Genomic DNA, 18,732 nt, shown 5'->3' on the forward strand with positions numbered 1-18,732 from the left:
TCTTAGCCGTGTCTGAATCCTGGCTTAGGAAGACCACCAATAACTCTGAAATCTCCATCCCTAACTACAACATTTTCAGACATGATAGAACGGCCAAAGAGGGCGGTGTTGCAATCTACTGCAGAGATAGCCTGCAGAGTTCTGTCCTACTACTAAAAATCCACCTCTAAAAAAAAGTCTCTCACCGTTGCCGCCTGCTATAGACCACCCTCTGCCCCCCAGCTGTGCTCTGGATATCATATGTGAACTGATTGCCCCCCATCTATCTTCAAAGCTCGTGCTGCTAGGTGGCCTAAACTGTGACATGCTTAACACCACGGTCATCCTACAAGCTAAGCTTGATGCGCTCAATCTCACACAAATGATCAATGAACCTACCAGGTACAACCCCAAATCCATAAACACGGGCACCCTCATAGATATCATCCCAACCAACTTGCTCTCTAAATTCACCTCTGCTGTTTTCAACCAAGATCTCAGCGATCACTGCCTCATTGCCTGCATCCGTAATGGGTCAGCGGTCAAACGACCTCCACTCATCACTATCAAACGCTCCCTGAAACACTTCAGCGAGCAGGCCTTTCTAATCGACCTGGCCCAGGTATCCTGGAAGGATATTGACCTCATCCCATCAGTAGAGGATGCCTGGTTATTCTTTAAAAATGCCTTCCTCACTATCTTAAATAAGCATGCCCCATTCAAGAAATTTAGAACCAGGAACAGATACAGCCCTTGGTTCTCTCCAGACCTGACTGCCTTTAACCAACACAAAAACATCCTGTGGCGTTCTGCATTAGCATCGAACAGTCCCCGTGAAATGCAACTTTTCAGGGAAGTTAGAAACCAATATACACAGGCATTTAGAAAAGCCAAGGCTAGCTTTTTCAAGCAGAAATTTGCTTCCTGCAACACAAACTCAAAAAAGTTCTGGGACATTGTAAAGTCCATGGAAAATAAGAGCACCTCCTCCCAGCTGCCCACTGCACTGAGGATAGGAAACTGTCACCACCGATAAATCCACTATAATTGAGAATTTCAATAAGCATTTATCTACGGCTGGCCATGCTTTCCACCTGGCTAACCCTACCCCGGTCAACAGCACTGCACCCCCCACAGCAACTCACCCAAGTCTTCCCCATTTCTCCTTCTCCCAAATCCCAAATCAGCTGATGTTCTGAAAGAGGTGCAAAATCTGGACCCCCACAAATCAGCCGGGCTAGACAATCTGGACCCTTTCTTTCTAAAATTATCTGCCAAAATTGTTGTAACTCCTATTACTAGCCTGTTCAACCTCTCTTTCGTCTCGTCTGAGATTCCCAAAGATTGGAAAGCAGCTGCGGTCATCCCCCTCTTCAAAGGGGGGGGACACTCTTGACCCAAACTGCTACAGACCTATATCTATCCTACCCTGCCTTTCTAAGGTCTTCGAAAGCCAAGTTAACAAACAGATCACCGACCATTTCGAATCCCACCGTACCTTCTCCGCTATGCAATCTGGTTTCAGAGCTGGTCATGAGTGCACCTCAGCCACGGTCAAGGTCCTAAACGATATCTTAACCGCCATCGATAAAAAACAATACTGTGCAGCCGTATTCATTGACCTGGCCAAGGCTTTCGACTCTGTCAATCACCACATCCTCATCGGCAGACTCAACAGCCTTGGTTTCTCAAATGATTGCCTCGCCTGGTTCACCAACTACTTCTCCGACAGAGTTCAGTGTGTCAAATCGGAGGGCCTGTTGTCCGGGCCTCTGGCAGTCTCTATGGGGGTGCCACAGAGTTCAATTATTGGGCCGACTCTCTTCTCTGTATACATCAATGATGTCGTTCTTGCTGCTGGTGAGTCTCTGATCCACCTCTACGCAGAAAACACCATTCTGTATACTTCTGGTCCTTCTCTCAACACTGTGTTAACAACCCTCCAGACGAGTTTCAATGTCATACAACTCTCCTTCCGTGGCCTCCAACTACTCTTAAATACATGTAAAACTAAAGGCATGCTCTTCAACCGATCGCTGTCTGCACCTGCCTGCCTGTCCAGCATCACTACTCTGGACGGTTCTGACTTAGAATATGTGGACAACTACAAATACCTAGGTGTCTGGTTAGACTGTAAACTCTCCTTCCAGACTCACATAAAACATCCCCAATCCAAAGTTAAATCTAGAATTGGCTTCCTATTTCACAACAAAGCATCCTTCACCCATGCTGCCAAACATACCCTCGTAAAACTGACCATTTTACCAATCTTCGACTTCGGCGATGTCATTTACAAAATAGCCTCCAACATTCTACTCAACAAATTGGATGCAGTCTATCACAGTGCCATCCGTTTTGTCTCCAAAGCCACATATACTACCCACCACTGCGACCTGTACGCTCTCGTTGGCTGGCCCTCGCTTCATACTCGTCGCCAAACCCACTGGCTCCAGGTCATCTACAAGACCCTGCTAGGTAAAGTCCCGCCTTATCTCTGCTCGCTGGTCACCATAGCAGCACCCACCCGTAGCACACGTTCCAGCAGGTATATCTCACTTGTCACCCCCAAAGCCAATTCCTCCTTTGGCCGCCTCTCCTTCCAGTTCTCTGCTGCCATAGACTGGAACGAACTACAAAAATCTCTGAAACTGAAAACACTTATCTCCCTCACGAGCTTTAAGCACCAGCTGTCAGAGCAGCTCACAAATCACTGCACCTGTACATTGCTCATCTATAAATAGCCTAAACAACGACCTCTTCCCCTACTGTATTTACTAGAGGTCGACCGATTATGATTTTTCAATGCCGATACTGATTATTCGAGGACAAAAAAAGCCGATACCGATTAATAAAAATTTTAAAAAAATGTTTTTTAAATATATATATATATATCATACACACACATTTTTGTAATAATGACAATTGCAACAATACTGAATGAACAATGAACACTTTTATTTTAACTTAATATAATACATAAATACACACACACAGCTCTGAAGTGACAATGATACTGAAGAGTCTGCTTAGGAGACAAATACGCTCAACTGTTTGAATAAAAATAGAGTTTAAGTTACCTTTGATGAATGTTGAAAACAAAAACTTTAATTTCTATATGCAGGAAATCCTATTTTAATAATGGGCATGGTGAGAATTGACAACCAAAGTGCGAGTCATAATTCCCATGACACCTTCTAGCAAAATCTGAAAATCATTTATTCCATAGGATATTTTTAGATTCACTTAAAATAAGGTCTGTGTTTCGTGTAGGCTTACATCACCGTGCCAATTTTATAACTGTGTAGATATCCATAGGACAAGGTAACTCTGATCAATATTGGCTAAATATAAGCGAAGATACATTTTTTTGTAGAGTGGATTTATGAAAATATGTTGACAAACATTACCTTATCCTAGTGAGATTTACACGGGTATCAAAACGTTGAGGCGGTTTAAGCCTGCACGAAACACAGACCTTATTTGAAGTAGATCAAGACATTCTCTATGGAAGACATGAACGGTAAAATAACGAAGGAACCCCTTTCAAATTCAGCCGCAAGTTATTACAGGAATTATAACGCGTCGACTATTTCTCTCTAAACCATATACCTTTGACTAATTCGGAAACTATCACCTCGAAAACAAAACGTTTATTCCGTTCCGTATTTTATCTAACGGGTGGCATCCATGAGTCTAAATATTCCTGTTACATTGCACAATCTTTAATGTTGTCATAATTACGTAAAATTCTGGCAAATTAGTTCGCAAAGAGCCAGGCGACCCAAACTGTTGCATATACCCTGACTCTGCGTGCAATGAACGCAAGAGAAATGACACAATTTCACCTGGTTAATATTGCCTGCTAACCTGGATTTCTTTTAGCTAAATATGCAGGTTTAAAAATATATACTTGTGTATTGATTTTAAGAAAGGCATTGATATTTATGGTTACGTACACATTGGAGCAATGACAGTCATTGATTGATTGTTTTTTAGACGATAAGTTTAATGCTAGCTAGCAATTTACCTTAGCTTACTGCATTCGCTAACAGGCAGGCTCCTCGTGGAGTGCAACGTAATCAGGTGTTAGAGCATTGGACTAGTTAACTGTAAGGTTGCAAGATTGGATCCCCCGAGCTGACAAGGTTAAAAATCGGTCGTTCTGCCTTGTTCCTAGGCCGTCATTGAAAATAAGAATGTGTTTTTAACTGACTTGCCTAGTTAAATAAAGATTAAATAAAAGGTGTAAAAAATAAATAAAATTAAAAATTAATAAAAAAACGGCAAATCGGCGCCCAAAAATACAGATTTACGATTGTTATGAAAACTTGAAATCAGCCCCGATTAAATCGGCCATTCCGATTAATCGGTCGACCTCTAGTATTTACTTATTTTGCTCCTTTGCACCCCCGTATTTCTACTTTGCACATTCATCTACTGTCAAATCTACCATTCCAGTGTTTTAATATCAGTATTGTATTTACTTCGCCACCATGGCCTATTTATTGCCTTTACCTCCCTTATCTCACCTCATTTGCTTACATTGTATATAGACTTATTTTTCTACTGTATTATTGACTGTATGTTTGTTTTACTCCATGTGTAACTCTGTTGTTATATGTGTCGAACAGCTTTGCTTTATCTTGGCCAGGTCGCAGTTGTAAATGAGAACTTGTTCTCAACTAGCCTACCTGGTTAAATAAAAAGAAATAAAAACACACTGTACGCGCTGACCGAGGAGTAGGGTTGATCGAGCATTCTGACCTCACAACGGCAGTTAAATCACCCAAGCTAACTGGCTAAAGTTGGCTAACTTGCTAGCTACTTCCAGACACAAATGAGAGAACACCTCACTCTGACCATTTTACTCACCCTAGCAGAGCTGGTTAGGCTGTCTGCATGTTATCCAGAGTGTTGACTAACTGTGCTGGTTGCAACAATTAAATTACGTTTATTTGACAAAGTTTACTTATACCGGTCATATTCAACGGGTGTGCGTTTGTTAATTCATCAGTTATTCTGCGCTCTGGCACACTCAGACGAGAGTAGATAGTTAGTTAATTCACTCTGGCTAAGTCAACCAAAGCAAAGTTGGTAGAATGTTTGAATTTGGAATGTTTGGCTGATAAGAGTAAGTGTTGATTTGAAACTTGTTCTATTTCCTTGCCATGGTCATTCTATTCATAAGAATACTTACATTTGAATATGATGATCTCACAATTGAAAAGAGCAACTTTAGAATGTTTGATTGGCACCAATGTTGATATGGAACTGTTTTGGTGGCATCAACACCAAGACGAGGGACTTGTTTCTGCCAGAGACATATATGAAGATATTTCTGACAGGTTTTAAAACAGCTGACATGTTAGCACCTCATTCTTGACATGATGCTGATGTAACAATACGAGAGTGTCTGACAGTTCCCTATGAAATGACCCGCTGTAAACAAACAAAACAGTGCAGTGAATTTAAAATACATTTTTACTGATTAGCGTTTGGGATAATGTGTATTCAAGTCGGTATTGTGTTTTGGTGTCAACAAATTGCATCTTCATTGGTTTTGAAAACTATCCGAATTAAACAGCATAATGTGGAAGTGTCAATTATCACTTAGCAACGGCTATAGAGGAGAAAGTGGTGCTCTCGGGAAGTGCAGACAGACCACATTGGCCCAACTCTAGACTGTTTACTCTGGTTTCTGCCATCTTAGATTATCAAGTTTTCAACAACGCGCTTCTACATCCAGCGATTTCACCCGTCTGTAACATGGATGGCACTGAGACATCAGTATCTTCCTGCTAGACCTTCAAATCCCATCATCAAAGGAGCGAATCCTGGTGTATTCTCACGAAGATTTGGTTCATTGTTGAGTTTGGTGTAGTTCTCAACATTCCTTGTTTAGCATGCATTTGGGTACATATAGAACTGGTTTTGTGTGTGAATTTAGGTCTGGTCCTGACCGAGTTTCTCAGAGATCTTGCAGTGTGAGTGGCACTGGAAGCCCCCAAACATGGCCAGCTGCTGGCATCACAACCAGCACCTGCCTGAGCAGGAGAAATGACATCTGTTTCACAAGCACATGGAGCTGAAGCACAAGGTGGAGTTTTACAGGAGAGTTAGGAGGGGGTTTTACGAGCAGCGTGTGAGCTCAGGGCCCAGTTCTGGATTTGGCCTGTCAGAAAGTGTTAAATGCATAGAAATAAAATGAATAGAACTGGACTCTTAATTCAAGTTGATGGTTTGACCATTCTATTTCTATGCATTTAACACTATCCGATAGACGAAATACAGATAGACAACTTGTGAAAAACTGGGACCAGGAGACAAATGGCATTTTTCTGATGGAGAAACTACAAGCCATTCTGGGGGTGTTGGAGTTGGCTGCAGAGATAGGTTTCCTGTGAATATCTGATCTATTTTGTAGAAGTAGTAGCTAGTAAGATAGGATTGGTAAGTATAGTACATTTGTGTATAAGTTAGTCTATTTTATATCAATAAAAATAAACAATATTTCAAGCATAAAAATTGTGATGCGTCTGTGTGTGCGTGTTACCTTGATAAAGTCAGCGAGTGTGTTGTAGATGTGAGCTCCTTTAGGCAGGAAGAAGCAGCTTCCAGGACTGACGTCATTAAAGAAGAACAGCTCCTGGTCCTGGAGGCAAAACACACACACACCTCCCCCATATCAATATACGCTCCATTTGAGACACCGTCGCACTTGCCTCACAGTTAGCCAAGATGCTAAGCTAGCCTGCTAAAATAGGTTCGTTCGTAATAGTTTCTACACTACTCGGCTAGCTACAGTAGCGCTGCTGTGCCAATAATAACCTGTCTCCGGTTGTTAAAATTTCTAAGCTTATTGGGCCTAGATCTTTTTTCTTCCCTCTCCCCGTCAACCTCACCTTGCCGATGCGTCTGTGGTCTCTCTTCCGTGTCTCCTCCTGTTCCCTCTCCCACTCCTCCCTCTCCCTCTCTCCTAGGAAGGCCACACCCATCACACGCATCACACCTGATGTGCCAACAGGATTGGTCAACGTTACGGGAGACACCTGAACAGAAAGAGGGGGGACAGAGAAAGAGAGATAGAGTTGCAGAAACGAGAAATATACTGAACAAAAATATAAACGGCAACATGTAAAGTGTTGTTCCCATGTTTCATGAGCTAAAATAAGATACCATAAATGTTCCATACTCATAAAAAGCTTATTTCTCTCAATTTTTGTGAACAAATTTGTTTACATCCCTGTTAGTGAGCATTTCTCCTTTGCCAAGATAATCTATCCACCTGACAGGTGTGGCATATCAAGAGTAAGCTGATTAAACAGAATGATCATTACACCGGTGCACCTTGTGCTGTGGTCAATAAAAGGCCACTCTAAAATGTGCCGTTGTGTCGCACAACACAATGCCACAGATGTCTCAAGTTTTATAGGGGGCGTGCAATTGACATGCTGACTGCAGGAATGTACACCAGAGCTGTTGCCAGAAAATGTAATGTTAATATCTCTACCATAAGCCGTCATTTTAGAGAATTTGGCAGTAACTCCAACCAGTCTCACAACCGCAGACGACATGTATGGCGTCAGGAGGGCGAGTGGTTTGCTGATGTTAATGTTGTGAACTGAGTGCCCCATGGTGGCGGTGAGGTTATGGTACGGGCAGGCATAAGCTATGGATGGACAATTAACCCAACTGCATTTTATCGTTGGCAATTTTAATGCACAGAGATACCGTGATGAGATCAACTCTATGCGAAGGAGATGTGTTGCGCTGCATGAGGCAAATGGTAGTTTAAGGTATCTGTGACAAATCTGTATTCCCAGTCATGTGAAAACCATAGATTAGGGCCTAATGAGTTTATTTTCAATTGAATGATTTCCTTATATGAACTATAACTCTGTAAAATCTTTGAAATTGTTGCGTTTATATTTTTGTTCAGTATATATAGTAAAAATAAAGAAAAACCCTTGAATGAGTAGGTGTCCAATATATACAGTACCAGTCAAGAGTTGACACACCTACTCATTCAAGGGTTTTTCTTTATTAGTACTATTTTCTACATTGTAGAATAATAGTGAAGACATCACAACTATGAAATAACAAATGGAATCATGTAGTAACCAAAAAAACAAATCAAAATATATTCTAGATTCTTTAAAGTATCCACCCTTTGCCTTGACAGCTTTGCACATACTTGGAATTCTCTCAACCAGCTTTACCTGGAATGCTTTTCCAACAGTCTTGAAGGAGTTCCCACATATCCTGAGCACTTGTTGGCTGCTTTTCCTTTACTCTGCGGTCCAACTCATCCCAAACCATCTCAATTGGGTTGAGGTCGGGTGATTGTGGAGGCCAGGTCATCTGATCTCCATCACTCTCCTTCTTGGTAAAATAGCCCTTACACAGCCTGGAGGTGTGTATTGGGTCATTGTCCTGTTGAAAAACAAATGATAGCCGCACTAAGCCCAAACCAGATGGGATGGCGTATCGCTGCAGAATACGGTGGTAGCCACCGTAGCCTTGAATTCTAAATAAATCACAGACTGTCACCAGCAAAGCAACCCCACACCATCACACCTCCATGCTTCAAGGTGGGAACCACACATGCGGAGATCATCCGTTCACCTACACTGCGTCTCACAAAGGCGGTTGGAACCAAAAATCTCAAATTTGAACTCATTAGACCAAATGACAGATTTCCACCAGTCTCATGTCCATTGCTCGTGTTTCTTGGCCCAAGCAAGTCTCTTCTTCTTATCGGTGTCCTTTGGTAGTGTTTTCTTTGCAGCGTTTTTATATATTTTACCTTTATTTAACTAGGCAAGTCAGTTAAGAACAAATTCTTATTTTCAATGACGGCCTAGGAACAGTGGGTTAACTGCCTGTTCAGGGGCAGAACGACAGATTTGTACCTTGTCAGCTCGGGGGTTTGAACTTGCAACCTTCCGGTTACTAGTCCAATGCTCTAACCACTAGGCTACCCTGCCGCCCCTGCCTGATTCAAGCAGTCTCCTCTGAACAGTTGATGTTGAGATCTGTTTGTCACTTGAACTCCGTGAAGCATTAATTTGGGCTGCAATCTGATGTGCAGTTAACTCTAATGAACTTATTCTCTGCAGCAGAGATAACACTGGGTCTTCAGTTCTTGTGGCGGTCCTCATGATGGCCAGTTTCATCATAGAGCTTGATGTTTTTTGCGGTAAACCTGTTAATTAAAATGCATTCCAGGTGACTACCTCCTGAAGCTGGTTGAGATAATGCCAAGAGTGTACAAAGCTGTCATCAAGGCAAAAGGGTGGCTACTTTGAAGAATCTCAAATATATTTTGATTTGTTTAACACTTTCTGGTTACTACATGGATTCCATATGTGTTATTTCATTGTTTTGATGTCTTCACTATTATTCTACAATGTAGAAAATAGTAAAAATAAAAACACTTGAATGAGTAGGTGTTCTAAAACTTTTGACCGGTAGGTAGTGAGTATTATATATATATATATATATACTGCTCAAAAAAATAAATGTAACTCCAAGTCAATCACACTTCTGTGAAATCAAACTGTCCACTTAGGAAGCAACACTGATTGACAATAAATTTCACATGCTGTTGTGCAAATGGAATAGACAAAAGGTGGAAATTATAGGCAATTAGCAAGACACCCCCAAAAAAGGAGTGATTCTGCAGGTGGTGATCACAGACCACTTCTCAGTTCCTATGCTTCCTGGCTGATGTTTTGGTCACTTTTGAATGCTGGCGGTGCTCTCACTCTAGTGGTAGCATGAGACGGAGTCTACAACCCACACAAGTGGCTCAGGTAGTGCAGTTCATCCAGGATGGCACATCAATGCGAGCTGTGGCAAAAAGGTTTGCTGTGTCTGTCAGCGTAGTGTCCAGAGCATGAAGGCGCTACCAGGAGACATCCCAGTACATCAGGAGACGTGGAGGAGGCCGTAGGAGGGCAACAACCCAGCAGCAGGACCGCTACCTCCGCCTTTGTGCAAGGAGGTGCACTGCCAGAGCCCTGCAAAATGACCTCCAGCAGGCCACAAATGTGCATGTGTCTGCTCAAACGGTCAGAAACAGACTCCATGAGGGTGGTATGAGGGCCCGACGTCCACAGGTGGGGGTTGTGCTTACAGCCCAACACCGTGCAGGACGTTTGGCATTTGCCAGAGAACACCAAGATTGGCAAATTCGCCAGTAGAGATGAAAATGCGATGAAAACCCATTTAAATGTTGTTTTTTTATCCTGTACATTCAATTTTTACATCCAGCGTAGTTTAGATGTCATGAGGAGAAGACAAGAACTGTATATTCCTCACTGAACTGATATGCAGACAGGAAGGCAGGCAGGTTGACAGACACACAAACACACATACCTGCAGCATCTTGAAGACCTTGAGGAGACCAGTGTGAGGGAGGAGAGGACCATTGCAGACTCCTATGCTGTCTCCACACCTGATCCACACACGGAACAGGAAGAGATGGACATGTCATCCTAGCGTACAGTCATTTATCCATAAAAACAGACCATGACTGTAACATTACCATGTGGTGTCTTTTATCAGGCTGTGAGATGCTGAGCAACAAACCTGTAGACTGTGACAGTAGGACCACTCATCTGTTCTTCAATCAACTGGAGTCTCAGAGCATTGTCCTAGATGACAGAACACACTCAGTTAGTACACATACACACTCGTGTATCACAGCCACACCCCTTGAATTACAGACATTCCTAGATGACCATTACAGTCAGAGGTTAAAGACAACACATGTAAACAGTCATTCCACAAGCTGCTACAGGTAGGAGCAAAGCAACACACCTACATTCTAGAATACTGTGGGCCATAACCGTAATGCCATCTAATGTCTCATTCTGTACCAACTTCATAATATCCCTGCATTATTACACCAACTAACCAAACACTAAGCCAAATACATTTAGTGCAGGTAAGGTACAAAGTAGTACTAGTATTGATCCAAATGCCTGTTTCCAACCACAATGGCTATGTCCTAAATGGCACCCTATTCCCTATATAGGGAACTACATAAGAAATAGGATGCCAAAAAAAAAGAAGAAAAAAAAAGAAAAAAAAGAAATAGGATGCCATTTCAGATGCAGCCAATGACAGACAAACAGGGCCAATGACCTCTGACCTGGAAGAGCTCTGTAACTTCCTGCCTGTTCAGCTCCAGTCTGGAGAGAGGAAGCTTCTGGCCAGCGGCCTCCTTACATCTCTCCTCTAGCTCAGCTAGGGACAGGGCACTGGGAGAGAGACCAGGGGTAAGTACTGTTTCTCTGTGTATATAGTGCATTCGGAAAGTATTCAAACCACTCAACTTTTTCCACATTTTGTTACGTTTCAGCCTTATTCTAAAATTGATTCAATAGTTTTTCCCCCCTCAATCTATACACAATACCCATAATGACAAAGCAAAAACAGGTTTAGACATTTTAGCAAATTTATATATATATTTAAAAAAAAATCCCATTTACATGATAGCTCCTCCCAGGGGCTGTTAGAGAACAAATGCATCCCTCCCTCCCTCAAAGCAGCTTTTCTGTCTTGAATGGGTGCCAAAAGGTGAGGGGATAGTTAGTGGGGTAAAATGTAATGACTAAGTTGCTTTAGATAAAAGCATCTGCAAAATGGCAGATATTATATTACAAAGAGGGGGAGATGTCTTACTTGTTCTCCAGGAGGTGGTCACAGTAGAGGCTGGACTCTGACACGCCCTCTCTGCACACATTCACCCCAAACACCCTCTCTAACACCCACCCCACAACACACGCTCCTGTCCTCCACACCGCCTGGGGGAGAAAGGGAGGCAGGAAGGGAGAAAATGAAAGAGATGAGCGAGAGGGGATAAGAGAGAGAAGAGGTCAACCTCTGCCTCTGACTGCTCTACATGCAAGATCTTCTAGATGAATGAGAATGTCCTTAGTAAGTACCTGTTTGCCCTCTGTGGTGTCGAAGCCTAGTAGCTGTAGTTCACAGTCAGCCTCCAGGGGGCGAAGCAGCTCCCACAGCTCTCCATTCACCCTGCACACCAGAGCACCTTTCACACTGCACTGACATGGAGTGTTGGAGGGTTAGAGACAATGTCAATATGTTTGCTTACACCTATCCAATTTCACCAAATTCCAATCTGAAAGCAAAGAGATAGGTGTCCCAGGGACTGAGAAAGGCCTGTAGGACTCTGGAGGGAGTTACTAAGGCTGACAGGCAGCCCAATTCTGATATTGTTTTCCACTAATTGGTCAATCAATTCACTAATTTTGACCAATCAGATCAGCTCTAAAAACGAACTGATGTGAAAAGATCTGATGAATCAAAAGACCAATTAGTGGGGAAAAATAAGAGACTTGGGCTGCCTGTCTAAACACGGCTCGTGTTCTGAGGGATAAACAAACGGTGCTTGAATTGGACAGAAGCTCAATGGAGCAGAGTATTGGCACCTCAACATTTCTGCTGCTTGAGTTCCTGCACCTCTTATAGAATATTAGCTCAAAAGTATTGCAGAGTTCCTGCACCTCTTATAGAATATTAGCTCAAAAGTATTGCAGAGTTCCTGCACCTCTTATAGAATATTAGCTCAAAAGTATTGCAGAGTTCCTTTACCTAAATATAAAACAGTACCGGCACTCAAAATAAGTACCAGCACCTATTGAATTCCAAGTCAAGCACTGGGGATAACCCTTCCCTGACTTTTAGGATTCTGAATAATACATTATAAAAACACACACACACACACACACACAATGTCTGAGAGGCTAACCGTGCGTTCTGAGCGATGATTGAGGGCGTGGTCACACCTGTGGTGCCATTCACTGTCCTGCCATCAGCCAATCGGACGCTGAAGGCCTGTTTCGTGGCACCGCTTGTCCTCTGCTGTCCCTGCCTCTCTCTGAGAGACTCAAAGACCCGCACACGCTCAGACAGAGCAGGGGATACCTGTATCTAAAGGCAGAGGGGAAGAAATTAGGAAATAAGAGAGCACAGGGGTCTATATGAACAACAACAATACAGACAACGGGGATCATACCATTAACATGTAATCGTTTTATATCAAATCTTCGCACAATATGGCATTCATAACAAAACGTATGGTATTATCATACATACATTAGTAGTTGCATATTTCAGAGCGAGAGGACCCAATAATAAGCTTAATTGAGAACTGTCCCCTCCCACCAAACACCCCTAAAAAAAAATGTATAACCTTGTGGTCACACACAGACACAAATGACATGACAGTTTACAGCGCAGTCTTGTTTGGCCGTCAGAACACTTTCAGGGCTATTCATAGACCCATCCAATGGTTTGTCAGAGGACACGCCCACACCTATGTACCTGAGCGGTCATAGGACAATGCTACACCACTGATTTGGAGAAGGCTGGCTCCACAACCCAATGATACTGTACTCAGCAGGCCAGTACAGCTACTTTTCATAACAGAAAACGGTTGATAAAGCTTGCACACCTTGCTAAAGCGCCTCTGACAGTAAAGCACTGCCCGAACTGACGACCGACAGACGGGAAACAGTAACATCACGGTCACGAGCATCCTTAATCCACCAGTTTCACCGAAAACTTAATCATAGCATTTCACACTCGTTGTCCCTTACACCGCAAGCGGTCATAATACCGGAAGAATGAAGTAGATGGGAAAGAAAAGTGATTGGCCAGCAAGGGAAGAGGGCGGAAACGTGACGTTGGCAAGTGCGCGCACGTTGGTGAGCGTCAACAATGAAAGCGCGCTCACCGTTCAGTTATACACCTCAGTGGCGCCCACTAATCTGTACTTAACATTCGGATAGATCACTTTCAGGTACACGAGACTAACTTCACAGCATTAATCTAAAACCGACATTCCATGAAAATGACCTGAATATATTTAACATAGGTATGCTCAATTTCTACATTTTGTCAAATTACGCCCAAGATCAAGAGTGGAGTGTTCAAGAAACCCATCGCAATATGAGTAGATCACTGCATCTGTGCAGCGCCTGAAGAGAATTGATCAACGGTGAGGCAACCGGGTTGGTCCCTGTGAGAGCCAGCCAGTAACACACATCCATTCATTGATTGGCCGCATGAAGAGAGAGGAACAGCAGAGAATATTGTAGCTCAGCACACCGTTATTAGGCTATTACACACACATAGCTCAAAAGTACTCGCCTCTGACGTGGGGCATAAATTAGGCTACTTTCAACAGACTGGAAGGAATAGTATAAATAGCCTATTTCGTTTACATTGTTTTAATATAAAGTAGCATATAACTAGGATTAGTTTGAGAAGCCTTGCCACTGGCATTTCAATTCGTACATTCAAGACACCAGTAACGAGCGCGTGGTGATATGATCAATTGGGTTTCGTTATTTCTTTCCACATAAGGTATATTGGTTCAAAGCTCAGTGGTTGTAGACGTCTTTGTGTATAATAGTTAAGACACAACTTGGTCATTTTATTTTACCGATATACACGTAAATATGGTTTAATTTATTCTACATAAATGTAAATAACTTAAGTAAAATATACTTCAAAGAGTTACATAGTGTTGATGTACTAACAAACGTCAATATGATTTGAGAGAAAAGGGGATTTGCAAGTGACGCAGACTGGCTTGTATAAGAAAAAACATTGAACGCTTGGGGGCGCTAGAGTAATTTAACTGGGGATTTAGGACCACCTGTAAAGTGTCACTGAAATGGGTAGGTCCCTGGGTAGAATGCTCTAGCGGGACCTTGGACCTTCTCCTCAAATACATTTGAGGGGTGAGGAGATAGGACACAAAGAATCACAGAAAGACAAATTCAGTTAAAGCCCTAGAAATCAGGTTGCTCTAAAATTCACAGGTTACCCCAAATACTGATTCCAAAATCTCATTAGGGGTAAAACTCCAAAATTATATTAGATCAGTGTCTAGGGGAAATGTCCTTCTCATTGGCTACTACCTGAAATATGGACCATTATGAAGCACAATTAAATACTTGTTCACCGTAAATATCTCATACTTGGAAACCCACCACCACACAGATAAGAGACGTGTGTGCTCTCATAAGGTGAAACGTATTTATGTTTGTATGAAGAGCATCTCATGGCTCTCATCGCATCCTTTCCTTCATCTACACTGATCTGAATGAAGGAAACCGGTGAAATAAATACTTTTAGCACACTTCTTCCCCCACATTGCTTTCACCTATCCGGTCTTCTCAGAACAGTATATGAAGGTGATGAGAGGAAGCCACTTTGAGATGTGGTAATATTACAATATGATCTCAATTGCCTTTCATTAAATGGGATAGGGGTAATACATTTAAAGTAGTGTGCAGTGACTGCACTGAATATTGGGTGGGTGGGTTACAGACTTCAATGCTTTCAACGCCAGACCGTGAAATCAGAGTCAAGGTGCGTCATACATGCAGTGGACTGGTTTGGGAGGAACTATGGATGTGACAGCAAAGACATGTGGACTAGAGCTCTGTGCAGGGATGTGAGCTACACAACCAAGAAAATGAGTGTCAATCGAAAAGGATGAATGCAGATGGGTTTGGTAGATGCTGTTGGATTGAATCACGTGTGTGTGTGTGTGTGTGTGTGCATAGAAAACAATAAATGGTAACCCACTTCTGGGTTAGGATCTTCAGACTTAATAATATAACTAAATTCACAATGGGTGTAATAGCATGGCAGTGATTACCTCGGTCAACCAGAGGAGGCTGGTGAGGGGAGGACAACTCAATGGATGGAATGGTATAAAACACATGGAAAACCAGGTGTTTGATAACACTCAATTTATTCCGTTCCAGCCATTACTATGAGCCCGTCCTCCCCATCTAAAGTGCCACCAGCCACCACTGGTCTTAGCCGATATGGTCCAGTACTGTCTTCATGTCAGTGCTCTGTGGCCTGTTCCAGTCACCAAATCAACCCCTAGTCTCTACTACACACTTCACGGATATGAAAGGATTGGATAGGTGCAATACGGTAATAGCTGCACCATGCCTCTGATTGGCTTACACGTATGTAATCCTCCTAGATTGACAAGTGCCTAAAAAGGTAAGGCCAAGGGGTTGAGATTATGAATTGAATATTCATAATTGCAGAGGCCGTCTTTAAAACAAAAACACATGCAGTAGGACTCCATGGAGTGTGGTTTAAACTGTAAAGTCTTAATATGAAGTAAATGCCTGGCTGTATGTCTAAATTGTGACAGTCATAGGTAAACATAGTAAATCCCTGAACTACAGGACGGCTCAGTGGTAGAGAGAGGAGAGCAGTAGCATCGGAAAGGATTGGACACTCAAAAGATTAATGATAGAACATCATTGATGATCATAAAAAGAATATCAATGCATCTAAACAAGGAGAACACAACCACCCCCTTCATGACTGAATCATTACATAGTTAATGCATACTATACACACACACCATTAGATTCCTCAAATCTTAAGCATTTTCACTCAAAGGTTATCCAAACAAACATATTTCAAACTCAAGAGTACATTGAATGACAATATTATTTAAACAAACTGTTCAAAGAAAATGATTACATCTCTGAATCCATCCTGGTGGCTATCTCTGTCTAACTGAGGTATGAGTTAGAAGGGAAGTCATTAGTCTACTGTACAGCAGGGAAATGTGCACAAACCAACCTGCCTGCGTTAATCTGGTCATTATCAGCAGTGACAGAGAGAAGCATCACATCATACAGTCAGAGTGAGAGTAGGATCTGCTCTGTAGCATTGATTCAGAACAGCATGGCTTCCATTCAGAAATGTATAGCAGAACACTATAAAACTGATAAACTAACACTGATGGGAAATTTAGAGGAGCATTTACATAGTTTTCCATTATGGTAATGAGTAATGAATGTTTACAGATAATTCACTCATCACTTCTTCATTGGTGTTATTTGGTATTCTACAGTTGTAAATGTACAGCGTCAGAGGAAGGAAAGAAGAGACTAAATCTAGGAAAGGTAGCGAAGGGAAAAGGTCAAAAGTAACAAACAAAAAAAACTTCTGGACTGGACAGACAGTGCACTGCACATGCATAGGCGGGTATAGATATTTTACATCTGACATGAAGTTACAGCCACAACAAAAATCACAGCAAGAAATCCAAAACAACTCAGAACAAATGAGCAGTTGGGGGGAAAAAATGACATTGTTTGTACTGTTATAAGTAATGTTTCAGCATTTCAATTCAGCTTTGAATAACTAGACCAAAATAACATCTATCATACAGCAGCAGCCATAACAACTGCTGCGACTGGTCTTACCGGTATCCATGACAGTATCAAAGAAAGTAGTACCCTCCCCTTGGTTGGGTTGAAACTGGATTTTATTAAAGACAATACAGGTAGCGATGGCCTAGTAGAGACACAGCGGGCTCATAGTTCAAACTTCTAAAGCACCAGCTTCAACTACTGAGAGTCTCCACAACTCATCATTATCAGTTAAATGCGTCTTTACACTGGACGATTCTTCACTCTCCTCCCCCCTCAGATTGGAAAAATGGAGATGGACAGAGTGGTGTTTTGTTCGAGCAATAAGAAGCACGAACATCTCTGCCTCGGTGTGTAACTAAAGCTAAGGCTTCTTCACAATGGCGTCAATCACAAGTTAGCGAATAGCGATGACTCTGCTCTTTACACAAACAACTGAGGTTTAATAGTCGCAAAACAGCCAACTCATTCAGTCTATACATTTAAAAGCTGAGAAATATACAGAGGGAAGAGAGACTTAAGCATGAAAACCTCTAGGAGAGAAACAAGGTTATTATTTCCAATACGATGCACTGGGAGCACGTTGGGGTTATGGTGGAGAAACTCCACAACAGCACTGATCATAAAGTCAGCACTCATTTGGATAACCAAATCCTATTAAGAAAAATGGTTGTATTTAGGACATACTCTCAGGGAGCAACTTTGTTCCTCAATCAAACCCCCTCCCATCTATCCCTCCCTCCATCCATCCCTCCAGCCCATCCCATTTATCCCTCCCTCCAGCCCATCTCATCTATCCCTCCCTCCAGCCCATCTCATCTATCCCTCCCTCCAGCCCACCCCATCTATCCCTCCCTCCAGCCCATCCCATCTATCCATCCCTCCAGCCCATCCCATTTATCCCTCCCTCCAGCCCATCTCATCTATCCCTCCCTCCAGCCCATCTCATCTATCCCTCCCTCCAGCCCACCCCATCTATCCCTCCCTCCAGCCCACCCCATCTATCCCTCCCTCCAGCCCACCCCATCTATCCCTCCAGCCTATCCCATCTATCCCTCCCTCCAGCCCATCCCATCTATCCCTCCATCCATCCTATCCCATCTAATCTATCACTCTCTCCCTGAAAGTGTTTATATCAGCTTATTCACACAATACCGGAGGTAAGTAGAATTTTAGTGAAATAGAATAACCACCTGTTTCTGTTTCTATTTGATCTGTGCTTGTCGTCTTCCTTCTAGTTCACACCTCCATTACTCCCTCACTGCTTTAGTGAGGGGAAGCAGAGAACATTGTCGCTCCTGGGGATTGGAGGAGGGGAGGGGGAGGAAGATTTGGTTTGGTTACCTATTTCATCCATAACACTGTGCATAATTGCTAAGCTGGTACTGTATTGTGGTGAGGTGACGAGCTAGTTTGTGTCAAGGTGCGATCAACTAAATGTAGTAAAACAAATGACTCCACAAGGATTAACATAGTGAGGACAGACTGGGCTCATACCATAAGGGTTCTACACATC

At 42.6% G+C, this 18,732-nt stretch overlaps 1 protein-coding gene across 3 annotated transcripts in view; it reads right to left on the bottom strand.

Annotated features, from left to right (window-relative positions):
- Positions 1 to 18,498, bottom strand: part of LOC129837694 (threonine--tRNA ligase 1, cytoplasmic-like) — a 31,264-nt gene extending 12,766 nt beyond the window's left edge. Inside the window, exons 1-9 of one of the 3 annotated variants that reach the window (XM_055904064.1) lie at positions 18,410 to 18,498; positions 12,798 to 12,942; positions 11,934 to 12,053; positions 11,671 to 11,792; positions 11,138 to 11,246; positions 10,573 to 10,637; positions 10,360 to 10,438; positions 6,882 to 7,028; positions 6,533 to 6,631 (exon numbers count right to left, since the gene is read on the bottom strand). In XM_055904064.1, coding sequence (XP_055760039.1) covers positions 6,533 to 6,631; positions 6,882 to 7,028; positions 10,360 to 10,438; positions 10,573 to 10,637; positions 11,138 to 11,246; positions 11,671 to 11,792; positions 11,934 to 12,053; positions 12,798 to 12,809 — 753 coding nt within the window. In that variant the 5' untranslated portion in view covers positions 12,810 to 12,942; positions 18,410 to 18,498. Of the gene's footprint in view, positions 1 to 6,532; positions 6,632 to 6,881; positions 7,029 to 10,359; positions 10,439 to 10,572; positions 10,638 to 11,137; positions 11,247 to 11,670; positions 11,793 to 11,933; positions 12,054 to 12,760; positions 12,943 to 13,107; positions 13,398 to 13,465; positions 13,718 to 18,409 lie in introns of those variants that run through there. The other 2 variants (XM_055904063.1, XM_055904065.1) reach the window with 2 other exon arrangements.
- Between the last annotated feature and the right edge of the window lie 234 nt (positions 18,499 to 18,732).

This window comes from Salvelinus fontinalis, chromosome 38 (assembly GCF_029448725.1).
Source record: "Salvelinus fontinalis isolate EN_2023a chromosome 38, ASM2944872v1, whole genome shotgun sequence".
In the NCBI taxonomy this organism is placed as follows: Eukaryota; Metazoa; Chordata; class Actinopteri; order Salmoniformes; family Salmonidae; genus Salvelinus; species Salvelinus fontinalis.